General features: G+C 47.5%; 1 protein-coding gene across 3 annotated transcripts in view; it reads right to left on the bottom strand.

Moving 5' to 3' along the window:
• LOC120893554 (microtubule-associated protein futsch) overlaps positions 1-14,213 on the bottom strand; it is a 46,503-nt gene extending 32,290 nt beyond the window's left edge. For all 3 annotated transcript variants that reach the window (XM_040295517.1, XM_040295519.1, XM_040295518.1), the window contains exon 1: positions 12,067-14,213. In XM_040295517.1, the coding sequence (XP_040151451.1) occupies positions 12,067-12,283 (217 nt within the window). In that variant the 5' untranslated portion in view covers positions 12,284-14,213. The remainder of the gene's footprint in view (positions 1-12,066) is intronic.
• Positions 14,214-14,567: the final 354 nt, after the last annotated feature.

The following is a 14,567-nucleotide window of genomic DNA, read 5'->3' as shown; positions in this document are numbered from 1 at the left end:
GAAGGTGAAGAATCAGCTGCACTGAACACGATTATTCGTGGAAGGAGATTGCACTAGCAAGTGAAGTATTTTGCCGATAAGCTCGAAGTAGCTCTGACCACAGCGGTGATTTACCCGCAGAAGACGGGGGTTTGTAGTGCAAGTGAAATATTACTGCACTGATAAAACTGAGTAAAAAATATACGCATTGAGCCATGGTTGCTCAGTAATTACGGCACATGTTTAGTTGAAATGTAGCTGTCGTTAGCTTTCTTGATGGGTGCAAATAATTTTCTAGACCAATGATGTTCCTTCCAAAAGCTCATATTACTATCATGCTCGTCCATTCGTATGTCGTTAGCGTTTTGGGGAATGTTCCAGGTTTTCAGGATTTTACCATCACGCTCATCGCACCCTGACCACACTCAATTGCCTTTTATGTACCAGCCGGAGAGATAATGCAGCCACTCGCTACTGCTATGCTGTGTGACGTTCCATCCCACGTTCAAGCTGCTGTTTCCTGTTCTCGGCGTCTTGTCCGTCACTCTAACAGCTCGCTCAAAGGTCTTCGTCCGCTTGATGGTTAAAATGATGGCCATACCGTACGTTATCATGATTAGCATTCCACCTTGCTCGGAGCGGGTATTTTCTGCTCCATTTTATAGCATAACACATCGGCTCGGTGCAGTGACGCTGCAACCGTTTATCATCGTAGCTGCCTTTTGCAGTCGCATGGCCCGGCGATAAGCGTCCGCACCGAAACGACCGTTGGACGAAGCTTCGAAGGATGCTCACAGCGCTCCGTCGTACGTTGAGTGTGTTTCGCTTTGGCGGCATCATATCCGGAAATTAATCATGGCGTATGTCACAACCATCGTCTGACCAGCACTGTGGGTGTTTTTTTTCTGCATCGTTCGTCAGGATACGGCTTTTCTTTGCTTTGGGGTAGCCGCGTGAGAGTGTGGAGTTATATTTAATTCTAGTAAATGCACGACATGCGACGTTTATTGAGTGTTTCTTGGGAGCCCTTAATCATACTAGCGAGAAAAGGGAGAAGGCGAGTCAGCTTCAAAACTGTCCCCAAGTGCTGGGAATAAATTTTAAACTGCCGCACAACGGGGTACCGTACCCTGTTTGCCCACCCACTGTTCCATTGGTGTGTCTGTGTGCGTAAACAAGAAACCTTAAAATAATTAAAAATGACTCATTCATTGCTGAGCTACCCCAGTTTATTTTGAAATAAGGTTATGGGCAAAATTTGGGGTCGCACCAAAACAGGGAACGTTGTACGGTTCTTTCCTGTCCTGCCAAGGACTCCGGTTGGGTTTCCGGTCACGCAATCATTGATTTATGGATGATTTATGCCTGTTTGAAGGGGGTGAAGGATTGAATACAGCGCGGTTTTTGACAATTAACAAAGTTCTTGCTTATTTTCATTCGATTGGGAGAGTTTGCTCTGCCTTTACGTAAGCGGAAAACTGTTGTGTGGGCGTATTGCAGCATTGGTGCTTGGTGACAGTAGGCCTGATGTAAATTTAATTGTTTCGAACCACTGCGATGCACTGTGGTTGTTTGGTAAATAGGAAAATAATAACCTTTCACGCAACAAAATGGATGTGTGTGCATCATTTAGGATGCAGCATGTGTTTTTCAAATGAAAGTAATTCAATATGGCTTCTGTATCATGAAAACTGCAAACAAGTTTTTGTGCTATCGTTTATATATCGTTGTTTATGAGCATTTCTGTATGGCAACATGTATGGATTCAGTTTAAGCCGAAGTTGATTGCTTCCACGATATTTCAATTATATCTGCAAGCACCTTGCATGCTTATCGTTCATTCAACGGGTGAATCATAACTGTGCGCAAACAATTATGAAGTCCTACAAGAAGCAGCAGAACCGTCTTCAAAAGGTCCACCCAAGACGTCGGTCGATCGTCTGGGAAATCAGTCAACTGTGAAAGAGGATAAATTTCAACCCCAAACCGGTCCTTTCATCAGTACCAGCGATTGCACAATCAGCCACCCGCTGATCCGTGGGACTAAAAAAAGGGTTCGCCAGTTGTGAGGCGAACCAATTGAAAACCCGCGACCATAAACGTGCGGCCTCCTGCAGGATACCCCCTTACAGTGCCACCCACCGGACTGCGCGCAAACAAGCTGATGGTTGATATAACGGCAGCACAAGGTTCTAAATCCTGCCTCAAGTGGAAACGCATGCTGCCAACACTACGCACTGTGGTGTTGGTGCTGGCGGTAGTGTGTTCCGTTCGCCTTTCCGTAGCGGGAAATTCGAGATTCCTTCGTGCGTATGCTATAACCTCCGAGCCATGCGCGTATGATGAAGCCGCTGAGCCGAGCCAATGAAAGCTCATTATTCTTCCCGTTAATTAGATTAGCAATAAGAAGCACGAATGCGAAACCTCTTCCTCGTGACCCCTTCCGCTTATCGCCTATCTGCCACTGCGCGTACTGTGCCGTACCTTCCCCCCAGAACAGAAACAGCCCGAGGAAGGGCTTATTTCATTTACCTCAGGATTACGAGTTTTTGCCTTTCAACTCAACCACAAATCGACCCGTGGGCTGGCGTGTTTACGGAACGTATTTTTCATTTCCAGACATTGTGGCGCACACGGGCGGCTGGATCGAATTGCTAAACGGTAGGAAATATGAATGCTTTGGGTGTTGTTCGATAGGGAAAAGTGCCCTCACGATCCTTGGAATCTGTTCCACCGCGAGGAGAATGCTTTTGTTGGGACGGACAAATATTTTCGGCAGCGGTGAATGCCTCCATTTTCGTCCATTTATTGGGCCCTTTTGTGTACGATTATTTATTTTCTTAAAAATGTCAAAAGAGAATGTAGCTGCCAGCTTCCAGCAATCTTTTCCTTGGTACGGATCGTAACACCCAGCACCAATCGGGTAATCAATATCCCATCTAGGGAGGGAACACATAACAAATAAAAGGATCGAAACGAATCCGCCAGACTCAATTACGTAAAGCGGCTGCGTAACGCTCCAAACGGTGGTGCTTCTGCCATCCATCAAATTTTCTCCATTTCGTATCGTTTGACGAAATATAGGACGCACACATTCACACACAAAAAAGCTCCACCGACTGGCACCGATTGCCGCAAAACCGAAAATCGCCTATGGCGTCGAATTCAATAACGAATGTCAAGCCCCCCGACACATAATCTCTGCATGTGTCGGCTTCGACCTTTCCGAAGTCAAGAGGGCATTTGCAATGAGACGAAGGGCGAAAAGCTTGCCAATTCGATATCGGCTTTCTTGGGCAGGGTTATTGAACTGCTACTAGCAGCCTAGAATTGGTTACATCTCCTTGCAGCTTGGTTTTTGTTGGCGCAAACGTTATTGGAATAATTGCGAACGATGACCGGCAGGTCTGCCGTAACGTCGTTAGCTGACCAACAGCTGTTGAGATTGTGCATGTTTAAGGGCAATTTAAAATCAATTCGATAGAGAATTTGAATCTGTTCTCAAACACAAAACTGTATTCTAATATTTCTACTTATTTACATGCCTTTGAAAAAGTAATTCGTTATTTTCCTTCATTCCTACTTGAGACATTGTGTGAAAAAGCCCGCAGAAATGGAATAAGTTTTTACGCAAGTCACTAATAAATAAATCGATCACCGTCAGAGGTTGCGTGTGGCGTTGGGTCGAAAAACACGTACACATCTCCAAGGGAGAAGGGTCGCCTTTTCCTCTGCGACCGTACAGCAAACGTAGCAGAGTGATACTGTAGTTTTATCAATAGTTTAGTCGAAATTTATGAACTTTAATGCAATTCCCCATCCTTCTATTTTCGTTCTCCGGTGTCGGGGAACTCTCCCTCCAACTCCCCCTCTCACTCAGTCACAAGTGACAAAAAGTGCTCCGACAGGCGTCTTGAAAAGGGGGAAAATACACAGAGAGTGTCGAGTAGTGAACCCGACAGGCTAGTGGCGTGACGCAAATCGTAACGCGCGCGCCTCGTCGTAGCACTTTCGCCCTTCGGTACGGTCACATTGTTTCCTTCTGGGTGTGTTTGTTTTGATTTAACTCCAAACGTACCCCATCAATGTCACGGGCGCAAGGAAAGCGCTTCCGTCGGACTGTTTGTGCAGGGCTGGATAGGGTTGGGTTTTTAAAACGTTGCGTAATATATGCGCAGGTCAAATCCAGCGTTGCCACTATTGCGTTGGTGCCTGCCGTCGTTGAGTTGCCAACGAATTTGTTTTAAAGTGATTTTGAATTCTCTGGAAAAGAGTTGAACGTGATTGTACCCTCTGTCCCGCACTGGAATAAGATCATTAAATGTCATCATTGCATCTATGTTAAGTTTGGTTATTTCAATCAGCAGAATGGTCGGGTTCGCCACCCATTATGACGGTGTGTGGTTTGATGCGGGCCGCAGATTCGCTGTTCGAGATTAGAACCTTTTGCGATGTTAAAAACCGACACAAGCACACCCTGCTCGGCGCTCGGTGGTTGGTGTGGTTTTGTGCGTGACGGTAGGTTGTGCAGATTCTAATTAGAATTTTACCGCAATATCATCGGTACCGAAAGATGGAGCGCTCCGAGAACGGTCTGTGCTGTGCCTTCGTCAATAACCCGGCATCTAGAGCGAACACTGCGTAGCGTGCTGGTAGAATCATGAGACTTTTTAGAAAGCTGGTTCAACGTTTTTGCTCTCGTTGCCTTGTTGCGAAATACGGCGAAGGATAATGGAAATAATAAAACATAAACTCAGTGTGCCAAAAGAGTGATGAAAATCGTCAGCAGCCGCCAGGCAGCAGTTAGATAGAGCCGTGACGCAACCACATTCTGTTGGAACTCCGTAAACAACCGCTGATGACATAATTTATCCCGCATAGCGAACAGCACAAGGCAGAGTTCTCTGGGGAATGGCAAATGCAAATTTGAGCCACCCGCAATATGTCTCTATAAGAAACTGATTCCACGGCCTTTTCTGAATTGATGTGATTTGTTTCGTAGATTTATTTTTAACACAAAAATAAAACAAAATCATTCGACGAAGAGACATTGGAATAAGATTTCGGAACTCATCAATTATGATCTTCTACCGGCACATCGTACCTTTCCATCGTATTGGAAAACAATTACCCCACCTGTTTGGCATTCCGCTCTGACCTCGAGACAAAGGCGGCAAAGGCTGAAGTTGGTCCAAAATACAAGCTTACAAGCGAAAATAACCCGAGTTACATGTTTCCTTGGGCACTTTCGGATAACATGTCTTCTTGAGTTCCAAACAACCGTCCATGACGCAGACAACGTGACAGGCCGAAACCCCACCCGAAACATGAAACGGTGCTCAGTGGTTCCTCGTTGCCCTAGCATTCGAATTGGGTTGAAGAAGGAAAGCACCACCACCACCACCACCGCCCTGATGTTTTTCTTCCACTTTTGGACAACCAAATAACATCGAACCCAAAGGAAATCGATATCCAATGTCTAGATGGCCCTTTTTCGGCGACCCCTTTTTGCAAGGGCCTTTTCGGTGCGTCCCAGCTTTTTTGGGGTGAGTTTTGGTTGTTGGGGCTATTTTTTGTTTTGCGCCCGACATTGCACCCTTCCGCCGGAACAACCTGCAAGGATGTTTATTATTTATGTCTGCTGGAGCACGGTCGCACAGACGGTTATGTCTGCCTGCCGGGGTTTGAGGGGACCAACGTTCGCTATGCAGTGAATCTGCAAAATGTAGCTAGCTCAGAGGATTGTGGGCTAGAAAATGGCTTCGTTACGGATCGCGAAACGATGGTGAAACATTTCCGAGGAATGGATTTGCACCAAATTCCAATTGAAAATGTCGGAATAGTTTCAATTCATTGGAAGGAATGTTTCCCACTGGAAGGTGATTGCGTTTAACGAAAAGGATGTTACTGAACAATACAACAAAATTGGTCACGGTTTAAAGCAGGAACCATGGAAAATCATTATCCCAACGATTGCAGGAGGTGCATGTCAAAGCAATCGCTCCGCTGCAGTGCCAATGCAGCTTAATTTACTCACGTCATTGTGTATTTAAATGCCTAAGCGATTGCTCATAAATTATGACCTCATTCCTGTTCAATCATGGGAAGTGCGGTCGAATGCCCCAGCAGCAGGCTACTTAAAATTATTCATAAAAGCTTCCACAGAAGCGTAAAGCTCGTTAGGTATGAAAATTTCATTCCCAAACCTGCATCCAGTAGTCACTCTCATCGACGCGCTGGTGCGGTTGTTGCCGGCGACCGTTGGAGAGAAACTATTTCACAAATCAAATTATAGGTCCATTTTTACATTTTATCATCCCCGGGAAATCGATCCTCCAAACCCTCATCATCTGACACCATGTCCCGGCTTCTCGTTACCATCCACGTCAGCATAATTGATGAAACAAACTGTACAGGTTGTATAGAACAATTCAAAAATATCCCCAAAATCGTGTGCCATGTCCGCAATCGCTGTCTTTAGGTCGCAACGAGCTCCAGAGCTCCCTGGGTGTGAGTGTGTTGTGATGTATCGAAAAGGAAACAAATTTCGGGACCCTGTAATTATTCCGGCACGCTATAAAGCCATTGTACAATCGGGCTACCCTACTTAAAAAGCTCGACATAAAGTGTGTTCTTTATGTGTGTGTGTGTATGTGTGCTTTTAAATATAACTTTACTCATGGAGAGTGGCTTTTTTTCGAAGTCGGACAAAAAGCACGAGAACTGCCTGGCTTACCGGGCCCGTGAGGCTGTCATGAATTTTAAATGAACACTAGGAACCATTTTTTCCTCCTTTTCGTTGGTGTGTAATATAGTGCTCCCGCCGTATAATGGGTGGTTGGCAGGACTACCGGCGAATGGTAGGACCTACCGCGTAGCCCGCATGTACTTACACGTGCCGTGCTGGAATGTTTGTTACCTCGCACACAAAACGAGCTATAATGGGTGCGCGTACTGCTTTCCTCGAGATATGAAGTCCAATTTTCCAGTTTCACCTCATCGGAGCTGTGTGGCGTGCCCTAACGAACCTTTCCTGCTGGGTGGAACCTCCCACCCCAAGCGCAGCCGACATCCGTTTTATCCGTTCTGGAATCGTGGTAAAAAATGAGGCCCAAAGCATTTATCGCGACTTGCTTTGGTTCCGTTGGTGCCAGCTGGTCGAGCCTTCCAGCCGGCTTCAGCGACTGATTGCATGTCTAATTCAGCGTTTGATCGTTTTATGATTATACTCTCAACATTATTTTCAAACCTAACGCTGGAAGTGGGTCTTCCGATATTTTTGCTTGCAATAATATTTGGAAACAAGCAATCTTCAGTGTGATGGTGCCTTTTTTTCTCCCTCTTGCTGCCGCATGGCAACTTTTAATCCTCAACCTTGTTTGGTTGGTTTTAATTCTTTTCAAACTTGATGTTTGTCGAGGAAGTTCCGTTCGGTAAAGCTCGAAAGTCACCCAGGAAAAGCCGGCAAAAGCTCGAAGAAGTACACAGGTAAAGCTGAAGACACTCGCAGCCGCTATGGCCCGGAACCGGGCCGAGCCAGCACGGTGGCACGGTGGGTGCAAAAAAGAATGCCGGAAAACAGCATTGGGATGCGTTTGCGCACAAGCTTCTGCCCGCATTCGATTTGGCCGAGGGCGGTCCGGTGCGGCGCACAGCACGAGCACAGGATCGAGGCAGCGAGTGTTTGCTCTAGAATCTTTCGCCAAAGTTGCGGAACCGATTCGCAACTTGGATCGTAGCCAGACGGGCAGCGTATCCTTTCACGGGTAGCACGGCCGGTCCGAAATTTCACCACTAGGTCGCGGGCATTTGTGAACCACATCGAGGGCATATTGAAAAGAAAAACCAAAATAGCTTAACAGCATAAAGTGGTGCCGGTAGTCGTAAAAAAATGCGCTACAGCTACAGCTACCTTTTTTTCTCGAACCACTAGACTCGCCTTTTTTCGCTACTTCAAGCCGAACGGCAGTTTTTGTGCCTTTCCGAGGGACAGATTTCGGTTCCACTTAGTCTGGCTGGCAAGTGATTGCACTTAATGAGCAACATAGGCACTTGGCCGTGGTGGAGCACGGGTTCTTGTCATCAGTGCGGTGGATGTAGACGGTTTGTAAAGAACATTCAATTACGAGGCCGTTAGCATCCTTCAAGCGACATCAAACGATGTCTCGTGGGCAATGTGTCGCGATTCTGTAAAATGGGTCTCCCGGTCCCCGTCTCCTCCCGGCACTGCTTCGGAGCACCCACGTCGCTGTGCCCGAAAAGCTCCACACTCACACACATATATACCCACATGAGATACAATCTCATTACCGAAACGATGACGCAATTTCGACGAAAGTAGGAAACATATTTCACGGTTCGTTTTTCACATCGAAAAACTGAACAAACACGGTGCAGAATGAATTCCCTTTGCTTCTGCGCTCGGATCGGGGCCACGAGATGGATAAGCACCACACTAATGTCTGTTTTCATGTTCAACAAACATTCCACTTTCGGCGCTATTCAGGCCAGTAACCACCGAACACAACCGCGTAGAAGAGAGCGTAAAAGGGAGAATAAAATGTTTAAAACAGTTTTACGATTGCTGGCGATGTAAATCAAACACCATGAAAGGATCTGCAGAATTTGCAGAACAATAGGCAAGGGACGCAGCACCAGCATACATACACACACGCAAAGAATAAACCTCCCCGTTTTATTGTGCGCTTTCACATTTACGAAATAACCCTTTCACTGGGGACGGGATTTCGGAGTTGTGAACTTTAGCGGCGCGCTCGAAAGTTTGCTACCCGCCAAGAGCCTAAAGGCTTAGAAAAGGGTTTGCCAGTTTTCAAAGGCCAGCGATAAGCATTTCCGGTCCAAACAGTGCAATTCATAAATTACCTTCCTTTCGCTCTTCTCTTCGCTCGTGTGCTTTTGATCTCTTTAACTCCATCATTTCGATTGGCCTGCTTTTGGCCGTCGTACAAAGCTTCTGTTTTTTTTTGTACCAACTGGTTTGCATGTCACACGCAAAACACATCCACGGCACGATTGCACCGGCTCTGGCGTACACAACGGCGCTCTCCAGCGGCATACGGTACAGCGGTGTTGTTATTAGCTTGGATTGTGACACGAAAACAGCAATGCGTATAATCGACCGATACGTGGTGGGCCTGCGATTGCTCCGGTCGAAAATAGAACCGCGCCACAGGATACACGCCGCTTATCGATTCGACATTTTCCACCGGGGCTTCGCGGAAAATCCGTTCGGTCGTACGAGTGTGTGTGTGTGTGTGGGCCTTGTTTCGTGGGAAAATGCGAGAGGCTATCGACCATTCGGGTCGGGCTATTATAAGTTTCTGATTTTGATGGGACCGGGCTCACACGTCTTTTGTACGACCTCGAGACAGACACAAGACACAAGAGCACAGCGCACGGCCATTGAACAGTGGAACCGGGTCGGTGTGGTGGTAGTGTCGGGCATGTGCTTTGGGGATTACTAGCTCTTCTCGCACTGTGGCGCTCCCATCAAATCCCCGGCGCTCGAGAGCACACTCGTTTTGTCGTCGGAAATAACAAAACCACCCCGGTGGAATACAAAGTAGCACCGGGAACCTCAAAGAAGGCAACAGCAATAGCAAAGTATAAAAAAACGAATGCTTGCTCGCATAAGAAACTCGGTCCAAGCAGAAGATGAAACACTTTCAATGGGGAGTCTCGTTTGCTCGTTGTGCTTAAAGGACATTCATGACGACTCGATACGTTCGGAAACGGCCTTCCGTCGGCGTATAAGAAACAGGGCTGAAATTACACACCGGATGCCTGTGTTTTCTATCGCTCGTCTTGCGTCTTTCTGGGGGTGTAAAGTGTGTTGAAGAAGGTCCTCCTGTGAAGACTTATACGTAAAAAAAAGGAACGCAACACAAGGGAACTACATAGAATTGATTACTATGAGCGCTCTTCTCGCATCCTGCTCGGAAGCCTGTGCCCGAATGAATGCTAAGGACGAAACCCAACCCCGCGTCCGCTTCCAACCGCTGCTGCGGCGCCATCTTGCGGTCAGCTTTTTTGTGTGCAGCGCTCTTTGAGTGGTAAATAACGACTAGCAACACCTCACAATTTGTACACTTCAGAACCATTCCCGCATTGTGCGGTGTCTGACAACCACAATGGCATTCGGCAAAGAAAGGCCTCTCGGGCTCGGCTAGCAAAAACTGGGTGGAAAATATTATACTCGTTTTAAAAACCCACCCTCCCCATCTGCCGGAACCCCATTCCCCACCTTCCGCAAGGTGAGAAAAGGGGAACGCTGCCGTCCATTGATCCTAATGACGTCCATTTCCATGTTAACACTTCCAGCGTGGCGGCAGCTTTTCACCGGAAGCGAAAGGGAACGGATGAGCACGGCACCCGATTAAAGCTACCGTTTAACGTGCTTGTTGATGTGCTGCTACCTTATCGCACCGAGTGAAGTGAAATGGAAATTTATATTTTCTCCTCCTTACAGCAACCAAAATGACGTAAATGCCTTTTCATAGAAACAACCACCACCATAGGCACGCAGACGGGCCCAAACCTGCTATCATTCGCACGATGATTTCAAAGATCCGTGGCATTCCACCGTCCTACCGTTGCCCTGGCATGCTGGCATATTCTCTGGCCCTCTTTATGTTGCGAAACGAGACACGACTCGTTTCACTTAGCGCTTAACACACTCTGCCTAATCCTTCCCAAAAGCTCTGTTTGCTCAATGAGTGCTTTACTGTTTGGGGGGGAATGGTGGGTCTGTGAATAGCAGGATAATATTTACTTGTCAGATGTTTAATGGTGGTGCAGCAAACATGAGACGCCGAAATTCAATGGTAGCAACGAAATGAAAAGCCGGTCCTCCCAAAGCCCAAGCCCATGCTATCATAAATCATGTTGGTGGTGTAAAATTTTCCCATTTGATTGATATCGTTTGCCCCCATGTGTGTGGTTTCTCCGTGGGATTGGCAGAATTCTTTCGAAACTTCTCCATAAATCCCCAATTCCCGGTTGTGGGACGACAGAAGGTGTCGAAAAGCGCTTGGCACAATATTGTTACTTTATTTGCGCTTAACACGCTATTGTTAGCGTAATTCGGCATGGCGCACAGCAAACCAAAAAGTGTCATAAAGACAAATAAATTACAAATTTATACGCAACCTTGCATAACAATGGGCTTTTCTTGTCCTGGCGACCGGGGGGAGACTTGTCCACTCCCCTGAAATAGTGTTTGTTTTTCTCCTGAGCAAATGGCTTATTCGTCGGCTGGTAGAGTTCTTCAAACAAACCCCTCCGTCGCTCGTGGACTCCGGAACATTATTAGCGTTTCTGATTTCTTCCCCACACTCACACAAGGCAAAACCCATACTGCCACCATCCAAGGGGTTGGGTTCTGACGGATAATTTCATTATACTTTCGTTTCTGGAAGGTTTTTTTTCATTTTGCTGTACCCAAATACCGGCCATTTCCAGACACCCGGCATCAGCTAATATTTGCCTACGCTTTTATCGTCATGATATCCTGACTTGGGTCCATTGGATGAGGACGGTATAAAGGGAAGGCAAGAAGTTGCACTCTAAGGGCACGTAAATGGATGGTCCATTCCGACCGACAAAGCAATCGGCATAATAGAAGGCTGTCCCGTCGTCGTCTAGGCCTAACGAATGGCTTTATGGTGGGTGGGTAGTGCCGCCTGAGCCGCATATGCCCTTGATGGGTAGCCGCCGACAAGCCCGAACAAGGAGAAGCATGAAGCGCTAGGGATGATGTAATTAATTGCCAGCGATCGCCGCAGACACGGCTCGTTTTTCCGGTCAGCGTCAGTGACAGCGCGGCGGATTATCGTTTCGGTATCTCCCCTTCCGGTTTACGACCTGCAATCGCTAATAAGACGAGTGGGGCGACGGCATCTCCCTTATCCGTTCGAATTTCCTTTTTTCCACCTGCGCTGTAAGTCGCAACTGTATGACGTAAGCGGCTGTCATAAACAAACAGTTCCGACAGTTCGCTCCCTCGCGTTCGTTTACATCATCTTTTCGGAAAGCAATCAAAATGGCTCAGCCATCGCAGCCACCTACCTTTGATAAGCCGTTGGAGAATGATATCCTTATGGTCCTGCGAGTGTGGCTCACCGATGACAATCAACAGATAGCACCCGGTAAGTGGGCTCGGCGGACCGACACCGATAATGCTCGGTGGCCCATCGGACCCTGCCCCGATGTCGATGCTGCCGCCCTGCTGCTCATCGGCCCCGTTCACCTCCATCGGTGCCACCAGATCCTGGTCCTGATCCATGCTGGCCCGTCCTTCCTGGCGTTCGATTTGTTCACTCAAAGCTCACTGGCAGAAATAGAATAACGTCCTACACCAGCAAAGATGGCAGCTGCTTGTTGTGCACGGTACACGAAAGGGTGGACGCTTTTTGCGCAGCTTCTCGCAATAGGTCACTTTCAGGATAACGGGTCAGTCACTCTCCGTGGCAACGGGGCGAGACAAAGTATGCGAAATACGCAGTAAGCTCTAGAAAATACTGTGTGCTTTACTTTCTCCACCGACCGACCGTGTTCTTGCGAGTCTTTGTCCACTGAGAACAGTGATGCAAATGGTTGGAGCGCAGCCGTTGTTTTGCTTCGCTCGAGAAGGACACACACACAGGACACTTCTTGATGATGAAGATGCTTGCCAGGCAGCAGTAGCAGTAGATCAGTGATGGTCGGATATTTCTTTGCTCTTTTTTCGAAAAAGGAACACACCCGTAACTGCGTGTCCTGTCTATGCACTTTATCGCTCACGACTAACACAGTGACACCGAGTCGAGTCCACTAGCCTTGTTCCAGAATCGTGGAAACACGAACCACCACACCGTGCCGCGCTGCCTCGTCCGTTACCCCTCGTGTCGCTTTCGTTCCGGCGTCGAAAGGGAAATCCTTTCGGGGTGATTCCACCAAACTATCAACTCACTCGCTCTGTGTCTGAACCTTCTCTCGCTCTCACGCTCTGTGAAGCTTACTCTCTCGATCGGAAAAAAACGGGAGAGAGCGTAAAATTTTCTCGTCTACACTGGAAAGTTTTCTATGGCCTTATCACAACCACACAAACGCACGAATTGGAAAGCACGGATGATGACACAAACACGAAGCTAGCTTCTTGATCGATCCTGGCAATGGCTCAAAGATGTGTCAATTTGCTCGCGGCACTACTTTTCTTCGAGCTTTTTTTTCTGCAGCTTTATCTCTAAACGAACAGTTATTTCACGGGCTCACATTCACACTACTGTCTCTAGCCTAGCTTTAGGGTTCTAGTTATGAAGCAGTTGTATTTAAATTATCCTAATTTCTCTCTTCATTCGTTCCTGTTTGACGCCTGTTACCACCCCTCACTACCGAGGGTGAAAGCTTTGGGAATGTCTTGCAAATGGTTTTGCTTGCTTGTATACTTCGGTTTAATCACTTTTTTTACCAGATATCACGGCTGATAGCTTCTTCGATTGCGTCGGTTGTTTCACAGAGGTTTGCCTTAGCGCAAGATGTACAATCTGGTTCTGACTGTGGCTGTCGAACGAATGTTGGAGACGTAACAGTTGCTTGCCTTACTCTGATGTATGTAATACTACTTATTGTACATGAAAAGTCTTTCCTATTCCACTCTTTATCGCTCTCGGTGTAGCTTTCTCTCTTTTGCTCACTCTCTGACGAGCCTTTCTATGTCCTCTGATGGTGGAAAACGACGTCCCAAGACACACACTCACACAAAAACACACGTACACTTAACACACATGAGCAGTTTTTCCCCTGCTGCGGACTAGTATGTGCTGGGGAAGTGGAATTGCGGTGAGGTCTTTTTTCTTTGGGCTCAATTTTCCGGACTTGTCCGTGTCGTCAGGACTTTGGATAGGACTTTTCAAGATATTTTGCGATTATCCTTAACTCTGCTCTCTGTTCTTGTCGGGTCAAACGGGGTTCGCACTTTGGATGGTTTGCTTGCAGCGCACTGGAATTATAACTGATAGCAACTGTTCGTTTCGCCGTTTCGTTTTTCTCGGCCGATAGTTTTCCACTTGCTTTTGTGTTTTTATGTCGTCATCTTTTTGGCGTGTAATATATTTGCGTTTACCATTCTGTCTGAATCTTTGCCGTTTGCCCCGTGTTGGAGAGATCACTTTTATATTCGACCGGCGTTTGCTGGACACAGCCAAGTCACCTGCGCGCTGCTGCGAAAACGAATTCAGTATGACAGGCACGACTGACGACAGGCCACATCTGGCTGCTGGTTGGTATCGGCTTCGCCTTTCGGGGTTTCTCCGGCTCGTGCGCCGCTCACACACATATTTCGTGTGTCATGCGAGCGGAAGAAAACCGTCCGGTAGCGGAAAAGCCGAGCGGCAGGCCTGCAAAACAGACGAAAAGAAGAGAGCCCTCAGCCAACGGACCGCCGGACCGGGGCGGCCAGAGGCCGGTGACGGTGGTGGAGAATTCGGTGCTCGGGGACGTACACACGATCGCGCATGCCTCGATTCGATTTTCGTGCGCTACCGGTTGTGTATGTGTCGGTGTTTGCTGCTCGAAGCGCCATGGTTGCG

The sequence above is a fragment of the Anopheles arabiensis genome, chromosome 2 (genome assembly GCF_016920715.1).
Source record: "Anopheles arabiensis isolate DONGOLA chromosome 2, AaraD3, whole genome shotgun sequence".
Taxonomy (NCBI): Eukaryota; Metazoa; Arthropoda; class Insecta; order Diptera; family Culicidae; genus Anopheles; species Anopheles arabiensis.
Note: the sequence above shows the minus strand (reverse complement) of the source record. Positions and strands in the feature narration are given on the sequence as shown.